At 33.1% G+C, this 19,300-nt stretch overlaps 1 protein-coding gene and 1 pseudogene across 1 annotated transcript; both read right to left on the reverse strand.

The window, feature by feature from the left end:
* Positions 1 to 1,263: 1,263 nt before the first annotated feature.
* LOC126742425 (uncharacterized) lies at positions 1,264 to 2,270 on the reverse strand. Its single transcript, XM_050449081.1, has one exon. The coding sequence runs from the start codon at positions 2,209 to 2,211 to the stop codon at positions 1,375 to 1,377; it is 837 nt and encodes a 278-aa protein (XP_050305038.1). The 5' UTR covers positions 2,212 to 2,270; the 3' UTR covers positions 1,264 to 1,374.
* Positions 2,271 to 3,631: 1,361 nt separating this feature from the next.
* On the reverse strand, positions 3,632 to 5,419 carry LOC126744680 (uncharacterized; annotated as a pseudogene).
* Between the last annotated feature and the right edge of the window lie 13,881 nt (positions 5,420 to 19,300).

A 19,300-nucleotide genomic window follows, 5' to 3' on the forward strand; every position in this document is an offset into this window, starting at 1 on the left:
TTTTAGGTGTGATCCCACCCCCTCGAAGAGGGTTACTGGTATGAGGGTGCCTTGGTAAGGAAAAGTTGTCCCCCTCGAAAATAAAATCGACGTGTTCGAGAGTTTTGTAAAAAAAATTTTTTTTCATACCAAAAATACCTCTGTTTCGTTTTCGCTGGAACACCCTGTATGCACCGTATCAAGATAAAATATCCTAATAAAAAATTGAATATTCTACCTCAAATAGTTTATAAGATAAAATATTCCAGATGAAACATCTGGAAAAAATATAAGAAAATGACCACCGACTACATTTAAGTTATGCACAGTTTTTCATGTAAATTATCCTCATATTGGACTTAGGAAGTAAAGAAATTCTTTCTAGCTATGACAAAAACTACAGATATATAAGTACAGATGATGTTTAAATATCTTGACATTTAACCGATCGAAACACGATCGCATCACATAGAAGTTTGAAGAATACATTATTTTCTTGGGTTTTTCTTTGATGTCTTTGGTTTTAATTTCAAAAAGAACCGTTTGGTAGTGTTTTCCTTCTTTAAAGCAATATTAATATTATCAGTCATTAAGTTCTCTTGTAATCTTTTTAAAGAAATTAGGGTATTTTAAACAAATTTATTTTAACTCTTTTGAATTATTTTTGAGCTTTTTGATTAGTTTTAAGCAATATTTTTTTAATTGATTTATGTAAATGGTCATTATTTAAAAGAAAGTTTTTAGTTTTAAGAAGATTCCTTTTGTAATAGTCGATATGAGATAATTTTAGTGCTCTAGTTTTTAAATTTTTTGTCATAATAATTTTTTTTGTAGAAAGAGCGATTAGAGTTGCAGTGACAGATCTTTTCTAGATCTTTCTGAGAATGTTGCCTTTGGTACCAATCTCTTTTTATTATGTTTTAATTAGTTCTAATACGTATCATGGCATTTTATTATGACTAATAAAATTTCAAAAATCAGGATTAAGTTAAAAGACTCTATTTAAATCGTAAGTTGCATGTTTCATAAAGTTCACTCATAATGATGTCGGAGCAAATAGGTGATAAATAACTACTCATACCTAATCTAGAAACTTATTGGTACAAGTGACCACTAACACTGAAACTATTATTTTGCAAAACGAAAATTAAGAGCTCTATAACTTCTGGCAATGATAGAGTATATCGGTCTTTTATTGGGTTCCATTTTTCTTCCATGCTTTCATTGAATTTGAAGCATCCCATACATTTTGATTCAGGACTTAAAGAGTAAAAATAACTTAAATATTATTTTAAAAAAGAAAATCTTTATGTATACAAATGTATAAATTTTGTAATAAAATGTGTATAAACATGACAAACACTTGTACAAATAATCCTCACACCGGACAAATTTTTAAAAGAGACACAGATTATATTTCTCTTGCGTTTTGGTTAAATGTACCCGTCGCATCTCCTTGTTTCTCGTTTGCTGTTCCAACTCTTTCTTCAAGGGCTCCTTTTCCTCCCCAACCACGTCTTCATTGTTGAAATAAACCACCAAAACTTCATTAGTGAACACCACCGATTTACTATTCTTAGCAAAATTGTAATTGTAAGCAAATTTATTGACACCCTCTTCTTCCATAAGGGAAGCCTCTTCAGCTGCTTCAGCATTACTTTTGGAAACTTGTTTTCCTTCGGCAGGATTTGCAGACGCCTCGTTCCTGGTAGGATCCATATTCTTGATTTTACCGTTCTTCTTAATGTCTTTTCTGTTCTTTTTACCCGGTTGGATCCAAAATGGTGCCTTGGAAGTTGACGCTCTCAGATTACCACCGAGTTGTGGCGAAGATTTCGGTGAATTCGGAGTGCTTTTTGATTTCGGATGTAAAATCGATTTTTCTAAATAGGGTTTCGGCATATTTTGCTCATCCTTTAAGAAGCTATCCAGACTATCACGCGCCCTCAACAAATTCGTGCTAATATTATCGTTGTTAGAATCCACTACGTCCAATTTACTTAGGGATCTCGCCAAATCCAGTTCGATACTTAAAACTTTTTCCTTGGCGTGGTGCTCTTTGGAACTCCAAGATTTGACTTTTCCGAGCAGTTTGTGCTTGATGATACTTTTCTGTAAGTCCAGGGTGTTTTCCGACTGGCTCAGGGTCAGCTTCCTCTTATCCGGTGTCGATTTTGGTACGTTGATGGTCTGGTCGCTAGTTAGTTTTACATTTGGATGGTTTTCAGACATGGTTTAGAAAATTTAGAAACTGTCAACATAGCGTTTGTAGTTGGGTTGATAGATCGCACATGACAGTTAGATGACAATGTTTTAAAATTAAGGTCAGGTATACAAGGGATAATTAAAAAAAAATGATTGTTGACTCATCATGGCTCTATTTCTTTTTCTCTCCCCGATTCTAATTATACAGCTTAGGCACGTTATTAAAGATAAGCGCTCCTTTCGGCCATAATTTGCGTCCATGTCTAACACCCAATATCCGGTGTACTACGGCGGAGTTGTACCCCGAAGCGTGCCATAGATTACCACGGAAGGCAGGGAACTCGGGGTAATATGGGGGCGGTTTTAGAAGCCCTCCCCCTTTCCCTTTTTCGGAAGTCCGCGGGGTGCAAATGTCACCAACACGATGATGACGACAACAGCTGAAATCGTAAGTTATGATCTTGGATGATTTGCAGTGGCGTAGAATTGTCAGATTGTATTATTGCATTATTATTTGTAGTGATGAAATTGAGAACAAAAAAACATTTATATATAAACAGTCGAAATTCGTACCAACTAAAATTCTAATAATACGAATGATACCAACTTAAAGATTCGTATTAGTACTAAATCTAAATCATCGATCTCGACGAATTATTATTATATCTATGGCGACAAAATCTCTAAAGATAAAATTAAATTTTTGCATGAAAATTATAATACTAACAAGATTTACATTTCACTAATATTGTGGGAGGTAAATTGACCGAGAATTTTACCGGAATATCAACCTTTTCGAATTCGATCTAACATTTAGTGCTTCAAGTAAAGAACAGTATATTGACCACATATCTGGATGCAAGTAAAATCACAAACTGATTACTTAAACATTAGAAATGCGTGGAGTATTTACTACATACTTCAAACAAGTAAAGGAGATCGATTTCTTCACTACCAAAAGCATAATAACTGAAATATTTCTGAGCAAGAACACCCCGATTATTTATTTGGAAACGGACAAAGCCCAGTTACAATTCTGTTAAACTTTGAAATTCACAACAGTAATACATAATATGAAGCATATAAAAGCAAAACCAGACATTTGACATATAAGCCATTTTGAGTAAAACGAGAAAAACCTGCCAAAATCATAATTCTTACCTAATTAATTTTGGTTTGAACGGTTTTGAACAAAATATTTGAAATTTTGATAGCTAATAATATTGTATCACTTATAAATATATAGCTTATCAGTAAAAAGATATCTTGATAAAAAAAAATGGATATGTCTGGTTTTGCACCTTAGACCAGCAAATATCTGCTTTTGCATCTTATTTTTTTATAACTGATGTGAATATTTTCCTAATGAGAATAGAGAATAAATTTAAAAAAAAGTTTCTTTATTATTATAAAAATTATAATAAAAAAAATTCTATGGTGTCAAAAAATAATAAGCCTTTGCAATAAAACAAAAATGAACTTTAAAGTTAATGTCTTTAATAATCAAAATAACAAAAATTAAATTCTTAAATCTTTATCCTCATTATCAGAGATAATCTCCTCTTCAGGGTCCTCTAAATGATCTACATCATCAATTCATTCATCATTTTCAAAATCAAATGCCTGTTTGAAAAAATTAAGGTATTCGTCAGTCGCCCTATCTTCCTCATAGTGCTTAGCTAATAAAGCAGATATGCTTTTGATTTTATCAGGTTTTAAGCTTCTGCCTACCCTTAATTGTTGCAAATTAATTTGAGAGATATTCTTTCCCCTGTTACAAAGACTCTTGGCATCAGAAATATTATTTTTATAAAATGGTTCACCTTTTACTAAAACTAACCCATTACTGTTTTTTTAAAATATTAGTCTTTTCGATGGCTGAAACCGAAAATGCCAGGTTGCAGGAGTTTTAACCACTTTTTGTACTTCAGTGTTCCAGTCAAAAACTGAGTAATCTTCTCCCATCTTTAACACTGTGGAATATTCTTTTATAATATTGATGTAGGTTTCTGGATCAATAATAGTGGAACATTTTTTCACCTTTCTTTCAATTTGAGCAAATACTCGGTCAGGGGGGAGAAAAGAATGACCAACAATAGGAAATATAAGTTCTACACATTTTACATTGGGGGGAGAACAGCATTGCAGCCAGTATTGAATCATCACAACCATTGTGGTATTCTTATTTTGCCCCCCACAACCATCGGCTACTAAACGTACTTGCTCGATCTCTTGATTAAAACTGAAATGTTTAAGAGTGTTGAAAACGGCGGAAACTATCTCATTGGAGCTTCTTTGACGATCATTCTCTGTCCATATGAATGATTTTACTGTTTGAGGGTTAAGACTGGACTTACTACAGTAAAATTATAGAGGTTTATCTGCATACTAATATAACAAGCTTGGTCTGGAATTTTCGGCAGCGGTAAATTTTTTTGGCAGTGAAACGAAAATATTGCAATTCTGGGATTTGTATTTCTTAGAAAGTTATAAAATGCTTTGCTGCGTAGTTTGTATACGCGCTGGTTTGTTATTGCCTTTACCTTTTAGTGTGGATCGGTGATTTTTTAAATTTTCTTCGAAAATTGTAGACATTGTAGACAAATTAGTAGACAAAAAACAAGACTTTTTTGTAGACAAATTAGTAGACAAAACAAAATTGTAGACAACAAACATCAACTTTTGGTGATCCAAAGCCAATGTTGTACTTTCGTACAAAAATATGCCTGAAAAAACACTGTTTGACTTTTAACTGTTCGTTCACTTTTGAATTATACATCTTCCACAATTTCACTATGTTCAGTTCACAAGGTAAGTATCTTCTAATAACTGTTTTATTCCTCGCGTACTGAGTCTCACAACAAGTTATGGTTTCAATAAAATGCTGCACGGCCTGTTTTTGATGGGCTGATTTGTTTGAAACACGGTCTCCTCCCCTTCTTTCAACTGGCAAAACACCTGTCTCGTGATATTGTTTCACTATTCTTTCAATGAGATTTTTTCCAACACCCAGTATAGCCACAAATGTCTTTTTACAAACAGAAATTTGTCCTTTTCGAGTGATAATTTTGTACTGCACACTGACTGTCATTGGTTTGTTTCGAACATTTTCTTTAATTTTGGTACCAGGTCTTTTTAATTTATTCGTTCCGTAGTGTTTCAATATAAACAGATTTTAATATGATTTGGATGCCTGATGATAAAACTTTTCATAAAATTTTCTTATTTCGGTCATAGTAAGCGACAAACATTAAAGCTTAGAACATTGAAAGGCTAGAAATAGTAAACAACAACTTTGTTTGAGTCCAACATGTGCACAGGGGCAAGGGGAGTGTTTTGTTTACAAACATATTTGCCGATTCTCTGTTGTCAAGTCGACGCAAATTTCCAACGGAGGAAATTTTTAGCTATATTTTAACAACCATTATAACGTTAATTTAACTTATTTATGTTGTATTTTATAGGAAAATTTAAAATAAAAAGTATAAATACTACAATTAACCTATTTTAAGAATAAATATAATATCCTTAAGCAAGAAAAAAACAAAATTATTAACATTCTTATCCCTAAAACTGCTTCTAAAAAATTTGAAGCGACAACACCGGAGCTTTAGCGCCTGAGCCATACGCGTAGTGTCATCTGTCAAACGGCCTCTTTGTTTATTTTCGGGATTCGTGTATTTTCATTCATTTTTGGTTTAAAAAGGAAAAAGGCCACATTTTAGTGTTTTTTAAATTGCTAGGATGGCAAAAACTTGTGTGGTTTGTGCCGCATCATAATAAAAAGGTGATTCCAGCCGATCTTCTCACAAGTAAGTACCGATACTTTCATAACATCACATCATAGGGTTACCATCATCATAAACGTAGAATAGGGGATCTTATAGATATAAACCTAATGACAACTTGAATGTGAAAGTGTGCGTAAAATACTAAAATATTTATATTTTTAAATGTTCCTATCTTTATATAGTTATGTTTTTTTAATATAGACATTAGGTAGATAGATAAAATTACTAATTTTTTATTGCCTTTAAAGAATTTTGAAATTTATTTAGATATTGATATCTATGTATAAAGTTAATTTTGTCTTTCCCTAAAATTTGATCGATAATTTTTTGTTTGTTTTACCATATTGCAACTTACAATAATACATATAGTAATTGGCACCACATATTAATTTATTACTGTAATTTTTTTTGCTTTTTGATTAAATATCAAATACTTATTATAGATTGCCTAATATATGCCCAAAGGGAACAATGGATTTCATTAATGGAAATCAGCACAATTAAAAAGAACATATTTGTTTGTTTAGATCACATCCTTAGAAGTGATTTCTTATATAAGGACAATAATATTATCAGTAGCCAGACTATTAAAAAAATCAGTTCTACCTCAAAGGTAATTGTTTTTTAAATCTCACAAAAAATCGTCACAAAAAGTATTAGTGTTACTCATATAAGCTTTATTTATACCTAATACTTATTAAATTAGGTATGTGTGTAAAACTATTTTTTTACTAGGATTTCTGATGCACTGGTTAAAAACACAGCAGCCGATAATTCAGTTAATTTACCAAGTGATTTACCCTTCAAAGCTGCAGGGGTAGTTTTTCTGAAGAGTGCAAAAACTTCTTTAGCTTCCAAAATGGTATATAGCATAAACAGTAAAGCTAATATAGACAAGTATGGATAATTAAAATAGATTAATATTCTTGATACACCAAATTTTGTATTATTACAGATCTGATCATTCATCATCAACAATAACTGCATCTGAGATTAATAGTTACTGTGGGGTCTAGGTCAACAATTACTATTTCTCATCCAAGCCGTTTTTGTTTAACTGCTACACATTCCCTGACTCTGCCAAGGAAAAGGTAAAAATACACTCAAAATAGACTACCAGTTTTATGCCATGTATCATCCTATTCTATATATCTTATTTAAAAGTGATATAGTATTTTATTGTGTTATATTTGTTTAATTAAATGCAATTAATCAAATGTATGATATTACAAAGATTCTTTATAATACCATACCTTTTATTGATCAATTAGATTATCATAATACATTTTTTAAATTTTTTCTTTTTAATTTTGGTAATACTATAATTATATTTATGTATATTATTCTAGGGTAAAATCAAAATGATATCCTAAGTACCTAAACACTGATGATTCGGCCTTTTCAAAAGCTAAATCACTTGTCACCAAATTATGGAAAAAAAAATAAAGAACAAAAAATAAAAATTCGAAGATTGCAACAAACAAATTTGCGCCAAAGAAATTGAATTAGATTTCTCAAATCATTATTAAAATACTTAAGAAATAATAACATGATTTTCGAAAAAGCCCAACATACTACATATTTTATTTCACTTGTAAAAGACTTGTTTATATATTACTACTAATAAACTATCTAATATAATCTATTGTACATAGTCGTTATTCTTAGGTAAGCTTTGTTTTTTAGTATAAATTAATATGATATAATAATTGGTATTAGATAGGTCACTGTTAAATGTCTCAAAACCATTGTACAGGCTAAATACTCAATAAAAATCTTATAACCTATAAAAAACCTGCAACTCCTTCACAATTTGAACATCCTTGTAGTTTTAACTCTTTCCCCTGAAGCAATACTGTCCCTTTAAAAAAGTCAGCACCATAGAAGTATATATTATGTGATATAAAGTAAGTGATGGAAAACTGAGTTTTGTCCAATAAAATTATGCAAAATAATAAAAATTTGTGTCTTAAAACATGATTTATTAAGAAATCTATAATATTATATTAATAAAATATTTAATTTCCATAAAAATGCTTTGACAAAAATGCTGCCTTTTATTAGGACCTTCCTCTAACGAAGTCCGTTAAAAAAACACATAAATAGCTCGTAAATGGTAATATTACTTATACTCAAACTCTATAATAATTAACAAAAATTTATCAGGTAAATATTTGTTGACGACGTCACTGGTAGAGAGTGCTTGTATCGGTGGCATCAACAATGCGATCGAGCGGCGTTGCGATGCCATTACCGTTTTCTCCTTGCTTCGTACTTTATTTTCATTTATTTAACGTATATTGACTTCGATATAGATTATCTTATCAAATTTATTTTAAAAAAATGCTTGATATTTTATTAAAGGGGAGCAGTACTATTGTTTTGAGCCTTCGGAAACAACTGAAAATTTTTATGATATTATAAAGTGATTTTTGCCATTTCTCTATGAGCATTTGGCATCATTGCATCAGAGATGTTGCAAGCAAACAAACCTGCCCAAAGGTCCACGGCATGCTACTGCTAGCCTTTCAATGTTCTAAGCATTAAAGCTTTTCTGTTTTATGACCACACGTGGGAAATTCAGGAAGGCGGTTTCGTGAATATCTAAAAACGAAAATTATCGCTATAGAATGCACAATTAATAAAAAATTCTTAAGTAAACATACCTTTTTATTTTGGCTTTTTGTCTTTTCCATTCCTGCTTATTAACCAGTCTTTTTCGACCCTTGCCTACTGGACTAGGCTCAATAGTAATGTCACTATCCACGTCGTCATGTACTTTTTTTACTAAATAATTTTCTTTCGCTTGAAAAATCCTAAAAAATTATTTTATTATACTCTTGGTACCACGTTTTACCTCAAACTGATTAATTTAGAAAAATAATGGCGCCACGCTGCTTGCAGGTTCACGTGACTAGACAAAGTCACGCTTTGATTGGCTATTTTGCATCTAATGCTAGATTTAAATCATGAATAAGGGCTTTAAAATGTCTACTTATGCACCTGATGGTGACAAAATCATATTGTCAACAACTTTTCTATATAAAATCCATCTTTAACTAATTTTTTTGGAAAATGTCAAATGTCTGGTTTTGCTTTTATACGCTTCATATAGGTTATACAGGGTGTTTCAGAACTATGGGATCAAACTTCTAGGGATTGTTCAGTGCAACAGTAGAATCCATTTGAGTATAGAAACCCATGTCCGGAAATGTGTCACTACGCCACTACGGCCCTAAAAAAATATTAATTACCTAAATAGGATCTGATGCATTTATTTTTACCTTTTGTATATGATACCATCACAATAATTGTTCAAAATGTCTTCCTCCAACCTCAATACACCGATTTAAACGCCGCACATGATGTCGTCGGACTACACTAAAAATTTGATCCTCGTTTTGAATTATTTCAAATGCTGCTGTTATTCGTCCAATTAAGTCTAGCTCTGATTCTACTGGAGTTTCGTAGACTAAAGACTTTACATGTCCCCACAAGAAAAAATTGAGCGACATTAAATCGGAGACCTAGGAGGCCAAGAAACTGCTCCACCTCTGGCAATCCAACGGTGCCCAAATCGCTGAGCCAAATACTCGCGTACTTGTACAGCAAAATCTAACGTTTAGTGGAACATTTTCAAGGAGTTCTGGGAGAACTTCCTCCAAGAAACGCAGATAAATAGGTCCTGTTAACCGTTCCGGTTGAAGGTATGGCCCAATTAAATAATCATCAACAATGCCTGCCCATACCAGAGTTTACTGAATAAAATACAAGTTTCTTCACTCGGCGAAAAACCTTTTATCTTTCGATCTCAAAGGCAGGCCGCCGAGCTCCTCGCCGACGGGGAACTGGCAAAAAATGTAAAGGGGAATTCTGGTAAAAGATACCTATTATTTTACGAGTTTCGTCTAATTCGAACTGTAGGGGAAGACGGAGCACGATTTTATAATAACTTTATTATCTGGAATAAAACTATTATTTAATGTACCTACTTGGGAAAAATATGTAAATTGATAATACTATAAATTATTTGTTTTTATAACCACCAAAATAAATAAATATTACATTATCAAAGTTTACCTAATTCAAGAACTAAATGGTTAAATTTTTTTGTTAATAATTAGGTACTTAGGTATCTTATTAAAGGTTGTTTTGGTACGACTGATTTCATAAGGATTTATTTTTAAATCAAAGTCAAAAGTTTGTGTGAAAAAATGCATATATTACTGTTACTAAACTTAACAACTAAAGATAGACATAACTACTAAGTAATGACATGTTTGAATTTTAAATGATTGATTACTACACTTTTTGACGTTTTTGTTATTTTGTCAGACTAATAATAGCATTACCAAAGACATTATAAGTAATAAACGTAATGTTTCATTCATAACCAGCCCAATAATGTGGAATTTTATTGTTTTAAAATTAGTAGTGAGAGAGAAAAGGATGGAGAAAGGATTGTGTAGTGTACAAATAATTTTCTATATCTATACGTGTTGTTTTCGTCGCTCTTGTGCAATTTTAAATAGAGGCGAAAAATGTCATTACATAATTAATTAACCGTAATATTTTTGTCATCTAGGAATTTTTGAACATCGTCCAAAATAACTCCTACTTCCAGGGATCTTTTTGCGTGAGAGCCTTCCTTTTCCAGAGTTTTAATTTCTATTCTTAATTGAATTTATCTTGGAGTCATTGCCGAAATCTTCATTGACGTTTGACAGAACTTATCTTGAAAGTAAAATTTATTTTAGATATACGATACCTGTTCTAATACAACATTAAAATTTAACTCAACAACAAGATTAAAATAATTTTAAAAAATTTAAGGTAATGTTTTTTGAAATTTATTGAACTTTACCCAAAGTGAAATAATAAGATCTAACAAAAAATATAGATTTTTTTACTCAGGAGCTAAAAAACTATTATAGGGGTAGCGTCGTATTCATTATTAAATTACTAGGTTTTTCTTAATTTTTATTGTATTTTAAGTAAAACATTTGAGTATAGTGCAAGTGTAATTGTTTTGCATATTATAAAAAAGTTCACAGTGCCGATTCTTTCACTTACCTGTATTATTACATACATCCGTCTGGACAGAAACATTAACCTACATCGGAGTGTCAGTTTGCACAGAAGCGTCCCTGAATTCCTTCTTTAATGTGTGACTTGCAATGATGTTAGAATTATCTGTGCCTGGAAAAATAGTACGTAAATTTGTAAATAATTCTGATTTCCCTATACACCAAAAAATTGCAAATATTAAAAGGTACCTTCTATAATACATATTGCCATTATAAGTGCACAAATTAGAAGAAAACATAAAACATACTTGTCGATGCTCTGGTCAGGAACAATGTAGGAATTGCGTCGGGTCTAAGACGTTGATTTGAAGGGGACATAAAACTGCTCTCCGCAAAATACAAGCTACAGATATTAACCCTTTTATAACATTGTTCCGGAGTAAGATCGGCATATCTATGTTCGCCAGTAAATCCCAAAATACCTTTCCAGAGTTGGCACCTATAATCCATTTTTTATATTAATTTAAAAAAAGAAACAGGAACCAGGTCATAAAGTAACTAGGAATGCAATCATGAATTTAATAAACAACTAATTCCAATGTACTTACCTATTTTCATTTTTCGGACATCTAAAAAACCACTTCCACGCTTTGAAAAAACAACTGTCTACCGAACAATAAGTCGACATTTTAATATAATAGATTATAATAATTTGCCAGTCCACTGAGTCCACCCGGTACAACTAGTAATAAAACGCTCGCACTTCAAAACGATTTAAACTCTACTCACTGTGTAACCCAACAGATTCGATTGTAGGAGCGTCGCCCGGCAAATGAAGTGAGGGGCAGTGAATAGGTAATTCGGCGCGTGGAGCCGAGTGGAGCAACTTGTATTTTATTCAGTAAACTTTGCCCATACGTTGACAGACCAACGATTCTGATTTTTTCTTGGAAAAATTGCATAAGGATTTTCTTGGCCCCAAACATGGCTATTCTTACTATTAAAAATACCGTCTCTTGTGAAAGAGGCTTCATCGGTCCACAAAACATATCGTAAAAAATTTGGTTCTTAAAAAAATGCAATGATGTGATCCAGAAGTCATCGACAAAATTGAACTCTAGGATGATAATCGGCTGCAGTCATACCTTGAACTTTCTGGAAGTGGTAAGGATGGAGTTGTTGCTCGTGTAGTACCCGCCAGACAGAAGCGTTACTCGTATTCATATTCTTTGTATCCAGGATGCTGTCGATCGGGATAACGTTCATGATACAACCGCGATGCTGCTCGTGCATTGCAGTTTGTTGCTCCGTATGCCAAATGCATATCTGCCAATTCTTGATTTATATAAAATTTTTAAACATGATATTGAGAATTGACATTGATAAGCGTTGATTTTAAACAATTGTTGTTATGGTATCATGTACAAAAGGTAAAAATATATGCAGCAGATCCTATTTAGGTAATTAATGTTTTTTATAAATTTTAACGCGTCTTAGGGCCGTAGTGGCGTAGTGACGCATTTCCGGACCTGGGTTCCTATACCCAAATGGATTCTTCTGTTGCACTGAACAACCCCCAGAAGTTTGATCCCATAGTTCTGAAACACCCTGTATACATAAATACAGAAAATCATTAAGTAATAATAATTAATAATATCTAACCTAAGCTTACTAAAACTTGACGCAGGAATTTGTTATAAGTTTCAAAAAGGTCAATGTCATGATGTTGGTTTGCTAATCTCATTGTTTTAGTAAGGAAGTTATTAAGACCATAGTTACTACGGTGGATTGGGTAATGAAAGCTATCAGTGGCTCTAGTTATTGTTAGTGGAGCATGAATATTGATTTTTTGAAGTAGCTCTAAAGCTCCAGATTTTCCATGTAGGATATTGTAAAAAGTAATAAGATCCCTCCTCTTATGGCGGATAGCGATGGAAGTCATATGTAACATATCAAATATATCTGCATCATTGTAATTATCTAAGATATTGATATATGAAATTTGTTTTAAAAATTTATGTTCAATTACTTGAAAAGCATCAATATGTACCCCATAGAAAGGAGACCACATACAGGAGGCATACTCCAAATTACGACGAACCAGGGCACAGTAGAGTGTTCTCAAAGCGGCAATACTTGTGAAGTCTTGAATACATCTCCTAACAAAACCGAGCATGCGGAAAGCTTTATTGATAGCACTACCTAAGTGATGAGAAAATAGTGAACTTTTATCGAAAATGACACCCAAATCCTTAAAAAGAAGAGCTCTTTCAAGGGTATAGCGACCGATCGTGTAGTCAAAATTAATAGTATTTCTAGAACCACAAAAGGTCATTATTTTACATTTAGCTGGATTAGGTTCCATACCATTTCCTTCACACCAAACTACCAAATTATTTAGATCATATTGTAATTTGTCACAATCATCAGGGGACTCAATTATACAACTCAATTTCAGATCATCGGCAAACAATAAAAATAGGCAGCTAGTGAAGCATTCATCTATATCATTGATAAAAATATTAAAAAGATGTGGCCCAAGATAAGAGCCTTGAGGCACTTTAGATGGAACCTAAATAGTTTTAGAAAGAAAATTACCAATTTTAACAATACAGTCTACAGATAAATACGTAGCTCTTGAACCAGGATAATAAAGGTTCATCAATACCAACCATTTTTAGTTTATGCGACAAAATATTGTGAGGTACCTTGTCGAATGCCTTGGAGAAATCTGTGTATATTGTACCCACTTGATTTCCCTTCTCCAAGTTATCCAACAAAAAGTCCACCTGAGTAAGAAGGTTCAGCGGCGTAGATTTGCGTGGTCTAAAACCAAACTGCTGATCAGTTAGTAGAAGTTCAAGAAGGGGGGTGATGATGTCACATACTAAGCTTTCAAAAACTTTGGGAACTGCACTGAGTATAGTGACAGGACGATAGTTGGTAGCACTGGTTTTGTCGCCCGACTTATGAATAGGCTTTAGGAAATTCTCTTTCCAGTAGTCTGAGAACATTCCAGTTCGAAAAGACAGATTGAATATGTGGTATAAGGGTCTGGAGACATTAAAGCTACATTTTTTTAGGAATAAAGTAGGCACACCGTCTGGTCCAGAACCCTTGTTATTATTAAAGGATGAGAATTTAGTAAATATATAAGATATTCTTATGAAAACGTGAGGGATATGGGTATCGGATGCAGAATTATCTGCATCCGATACTCATTACTCTGAATAATGAGTGGGGACGTTAATACTATTGTGTGAGTATACTGTAGAAAAATAATCTGCAAACATGCTAGCAATCTCCTCTCCAGAACAACTTGTCCCGTCCAAGTATCTCAATGTATTTGAAAAAAAAAACTATTTTTTCCTTTATGATTAACAAATAACCAAAATTTCTTTATGTTTGAGCCAATAGCTGCTTCAGTGCAGTAAATATAGTGTATGTAACTGTGTCAGATCCTTGCATAGCTGTTTCAATCTAGAAAACTCCCGATAATCTGCAGATGGTCGTTCTTGTTTATATTTTTTGTGCATTTTTTTCTTCTCGATAATACGATTTTTAAGTTCAATTGAAAACCACACTGGTAATTTTCTAGCCGAGTTTTTTTTTAGAGGTACAAATATATAAATTGCAATAAAGATAATTTTATAAAAAATATTCAGCATTGCTTCAAGAGGCTTATTCAAAAATAAAAAATCTCAGTCGAACTGATCCAAGAACACTACAATCTCTTGAAAATTGGCAGACTTAAAATCTCTGTAGAATCCATTAAACCCGAGACCCTGTTCGACCTCCACGAGGCAACTATTTAACTTAATACATAGCGGTGGGTGAACAACTGGACGAACCAAAAAATAGTCTACTTGTTTGATTCCCACAAATATCTTCGCGCAAGCACCACTCCAAGAATGACATAGGACTTTCCTCTTGTGCTTGTGTTTACTATAAAAAAAAAAAATCTGGTGAGGGGTCTTGTGTCACACCAAATGCGGCTAATATTAGAGTTGCTTGAGCTAAATTGAAGATAGGATACCTAGGTATTCATTCAGTGTGTTAGATGTACTTCTCATAGGATAAATTTGCTTATGAAGAATATGGAGTTCATGAAGACGCTTCGGAGTGTAAACAAATTGTAAAATTCCTTAAATTAAAATATATGCCAAATGCATTTTTAAAGAAAAGGCAATAGTAAATCGCTGAAAGTTCCTATAGAAACCAAAGATAGGGCAGTACAGTCGCTGCTTAAGTAGCACAAATATGCTTGATATTACCATATAGCACGCTAAGATTTAAAAAAATAATTGTCCTTAAACTTGAGCTTTATAAGCAATTGTATATCGTTTATAAGCTGAAAAAAGTCCCACACTAGTAAAATATTCTTATTTCATTCAACTTGTCTAATCGTTTTGTATAACATTATAAAGTCGATTTTAGTCCATAATAAAAGAAATTTAAAAAATATTTTATAAATTTTATATTATTGTTTTATTACTAATTATAAAATACAAATATTTCAATCGCCAAAATTTATATGGGGTCGAGATTATTTTATCACACTAATAGAGATTAATTGCATTTTTTTTTTCTTTTGTAAAAAAATAATAATAAATGGCGATAATAATTATATAGGGCAACATTATTTTAGGGCTGCATATTCGCATCTCATATCTGATGCGCCTTATTAGCCATATTAAAGATTTTGAATAAGAAAAAAAAATCCCTAAAATTAGGATTAAAATAATGACCTTTTTTCGCGTAATTTTGCCATCATTAAATAAACTAGAAATATCGCAAACTGAATCGTTGTTCAAGTATACTTTTCTCAAAATTGCATATGTAGTAATTCGTGCAAACCAGCATGGCGGAAATAAACCTAAATAAATGCCATTAAAAAGTGGCGCCACTAGATAAATCTGTTTAGTTTTATAAGGCACCCAATATAACATAATTATTTTATCTCTAATAAAAGTTATATAATATATATTTTTATTTTATAAAGAATCCGCTTAAAACATAATGGTTTTATTCGCGAACCTTAGCAACACTTAATAGATGGATTACACTTTAAAGGTGTAAAATTCAAAGGTCAGCTAGCTTTGGTCAAATATAGCGGGACCAAGAGAGAAGGTTTGAACGATTGTTTTACCTTTTTAATGATTTTATTATTCTGAGACAACTGAAGGAATCATATTTGAATTTTTTTATTGATTTATATTATAGTTTATTATCCCTGTAAGATACAGAAGAACTTTTCTGTTATTGGCAAATAAATATCTTGGGTTGTTGTAGTCAACATTTAGAAATTATTAGTTTATGGACTAGTCTCAAGACTTTTTTGGAGAAACGACTAAAATAAATATATTGAAACTTAAGATATTGGAATTCTGACTCCAACAGTGCCTGTCAGAAATAATTGTTTTGTCTGTTTTTGATCAATAAATATTTTGGGTTCTGGTAAACCAAATTTAAATGTTATTTATTTTTCAGCTACTCTAAAGACTTTTCTATACTTTGTTAAAGAAATTACTAAAATCGAAAGTAATTTGTTTTATTTTAAAATCGTTGCTCACCTAATATAACTTATTACAAAACCCTTGGAAAGTGATTCTTTTTCTGTTATCTGTTTTCTAGGCATGCTTTAAAATAGTTATAAATCAACTTAATAATAAATTTTGTTATCACAATATAGTTGTATAAATTTTTTTTAAAAATGCTTTATATCAAGTTACTTAGTGCATGATAAAAATATTTTAATAAACTGTTACATAGTTGAATGAGTTGTCGAAACAGTGGGCTGCCAATAGGCACTTGTGCATATAGGTCTCCTGATGGACCCATCATGCCCCACCGGGGGTTACCAGAGCCCGATAAGGCTTATATAAGGCCTTAGAGAAACCGATAAGGCTCTCTGGTTTGAAGGACTTAAAGTCACTCGGTACACTGAAAGACGTGTTACCCAAGTATTTGAACCTATCGCGCGTGAGTGCTGGGCACTCCCCGACTACATGGTCAACGGTTTCATCCTCCTCACAGCACCATCTGCATTCCGGGTTGTCCGCAATACCCATAGTATGGAGATGGATTTTTAAGGGCCAGTGACCGATTAAAAGACCTGTCATTGGACGAATTTCGCATCTTTTTAGGCGTAGTAGATTTTTGGTGAGACAGGCAGAGGGCTCACCTATGTGCGCTTTGGCCTGTCTCATGTCCTCCAGGGGACTCAGTCCATCTTCGGTGAGTCCACTTGTCCAGCAGACCCTTCATTGACGCGACCGCAACGCATTTGGTGATACTAACTATGGGTTCCGACCCCATCAGCACATTCGCAGATCCCAGTCTAGCAAGAGAGTCCGCTTCCTCATTACCTGCATGGCCTGCGTGGCCAGGTATCCAGATGAGCTGGACCCTGCAGCCAACCTGCACCAGTTTTTTCAGGACTTTTATGCACTCTAGTACAAGCTTGGAGCTTACCTCTGCGGCCGTAATTTTTAATGGCAGCTCTGCTGTCCGAGCCTATTGATACGACTGTATTGCGGTGTGCACAGCTCAGGATTTTCTGTCCGCATTTTAATAGAGCGAATACTTCGGCCCGGAAGACAGTAGCGTGCTCCCCCAGTGAGTATGCCCTACTGGTATGTGGGATCCCACCACAAAGCCCTGATCCAGCTCTGTTATTCATTCTGGAGCCATTTGTGTACCAGATGGTCCCCCTATTTAGTAATGCAGGTCTGTTGGAATGCTGCCACTCCTCTCTGCCTGCAATGTGCGTCACGAATCCCTCGCAGTCCACAGTCACTAGAGCCATGCAGTCACTGCCGCTGCCTATCTAATATTTTATTGTTCTATACGTCCTTAATATATCTTATTCGATGAAGTTCTGGGACCGAAACGGCAAATGTCTAGCTGTGAAAATAAAAATACGCATTTGTGTAAGTAAAGAAATCAGTTTTCTTCTCAAACGGGAGTAAGTCCGTTTTTGAGTGCACTAAATGCATCTTATGAAGAATTTAAGACAGTGGATTCACGCATTAGAAAACAGCGACTGCTCTCTTAGTGGATCTCTCATCAGAAGCTGGCAAACTCAAGGTAATAGGGAAAATCACCAAATAGAGAATAGAACAAAGCCATTTGGTGTTACAGGTTAAAATTGGCATTTTATACTCTTTATTAAAGCACTGATTACAGTTATATTTTCAAAATAGATATTTTACAAATATTAATGATTGATACTAGTAATGCCCTCTCTGTAATAGCCTCCCAAGTAACCCATAGTTCTGTTCTCTAGCCATTTCAAATTACAGTATTCTTTTTTTTAAGGACACATTTAGTTTTGTACATTTCAGCTTCATATTGTACTGGTTGTTAATGAAATTTTATTTATACTCTTATAAAACCCGGTTCTGGACTAAAGAAATATTTTAGAATTTAAATTATATCCCATATTGATTATTTAATTATTTTATAACGAATAATGATTAATTGGGCATGTACAATTATTGTGTATGTTGTACTGTTCATAGTACAATATCTGATTTTGGCTTGACCATACCAGATATGCTGGTTGATTTTACTCGGACTGACCTATCTAATTTTTGTCTCTTTTTATCTAATGTAAATATTAGTTTTCTTGGAAGATAGCAAGAAGTTGCTGGTCTAGGCAAAATCGAAATTGATTGTCATAGTGACACATATTTTTATTGCCAACTTCCTTGGGCCACAAATTTTGTTATTTATTTTTTATAAAAGGTTTTATGGTACTTATAAAAAAAGTTAAGTTATTTTGTTATATATTTCGATTGGCAATACACTTTGTGCGTGATTGCTTAAATACGGGCTTGACCTCTGCGGTCGTTCCTTTTCCCAGACCGCCGTCATGAAGTGAAGAGTGCTTTAGTTCTTTTGAAATTCGTGTGAATTTTACCCATATGGGGATATAATTGACTAAATGTGGTGATAGTAAATCAACTTTTTGGGCGTAATGCTATAATTTGTTGTTTTGTTGAATTTACTGGCCTTTATGGCGATTTAAAACCTAATAATTTTTCACGTGCCCTCGAACATCGGCAAAATAGCGGTTCTGATTGGCATTGGCAGGGGACAATTTAATTAGCAAGTAGGTATTCTTGAATTTATCGTTTATACTGATAGTATAGGTTTTTTCTTTTCTTTTGGCTACTAGAGCTACATAACATGGATTTTGGACGGATTTTTTTTGTACGGACCTGATTTCTTCAGGCCACATGGTGCTTTCGTTTTGGGGTTATGTACTCTACTGGCTCTAATCTAGAAGGAGAT

This window comes from Anthonomus grandis, chromosome 1, assembly GCF_022605725.1.
Source record: "Anthonomus grandis grandis chromosome 1, icAntGran1.3, whole genome shotgun sequence".
Taxonomy (NCBI): Eukaryota; Metazoa; Arthropoda; class Insecta; order Coleoptera; family Curculionidae; genus Anthonomus; species Anthonomus grandis.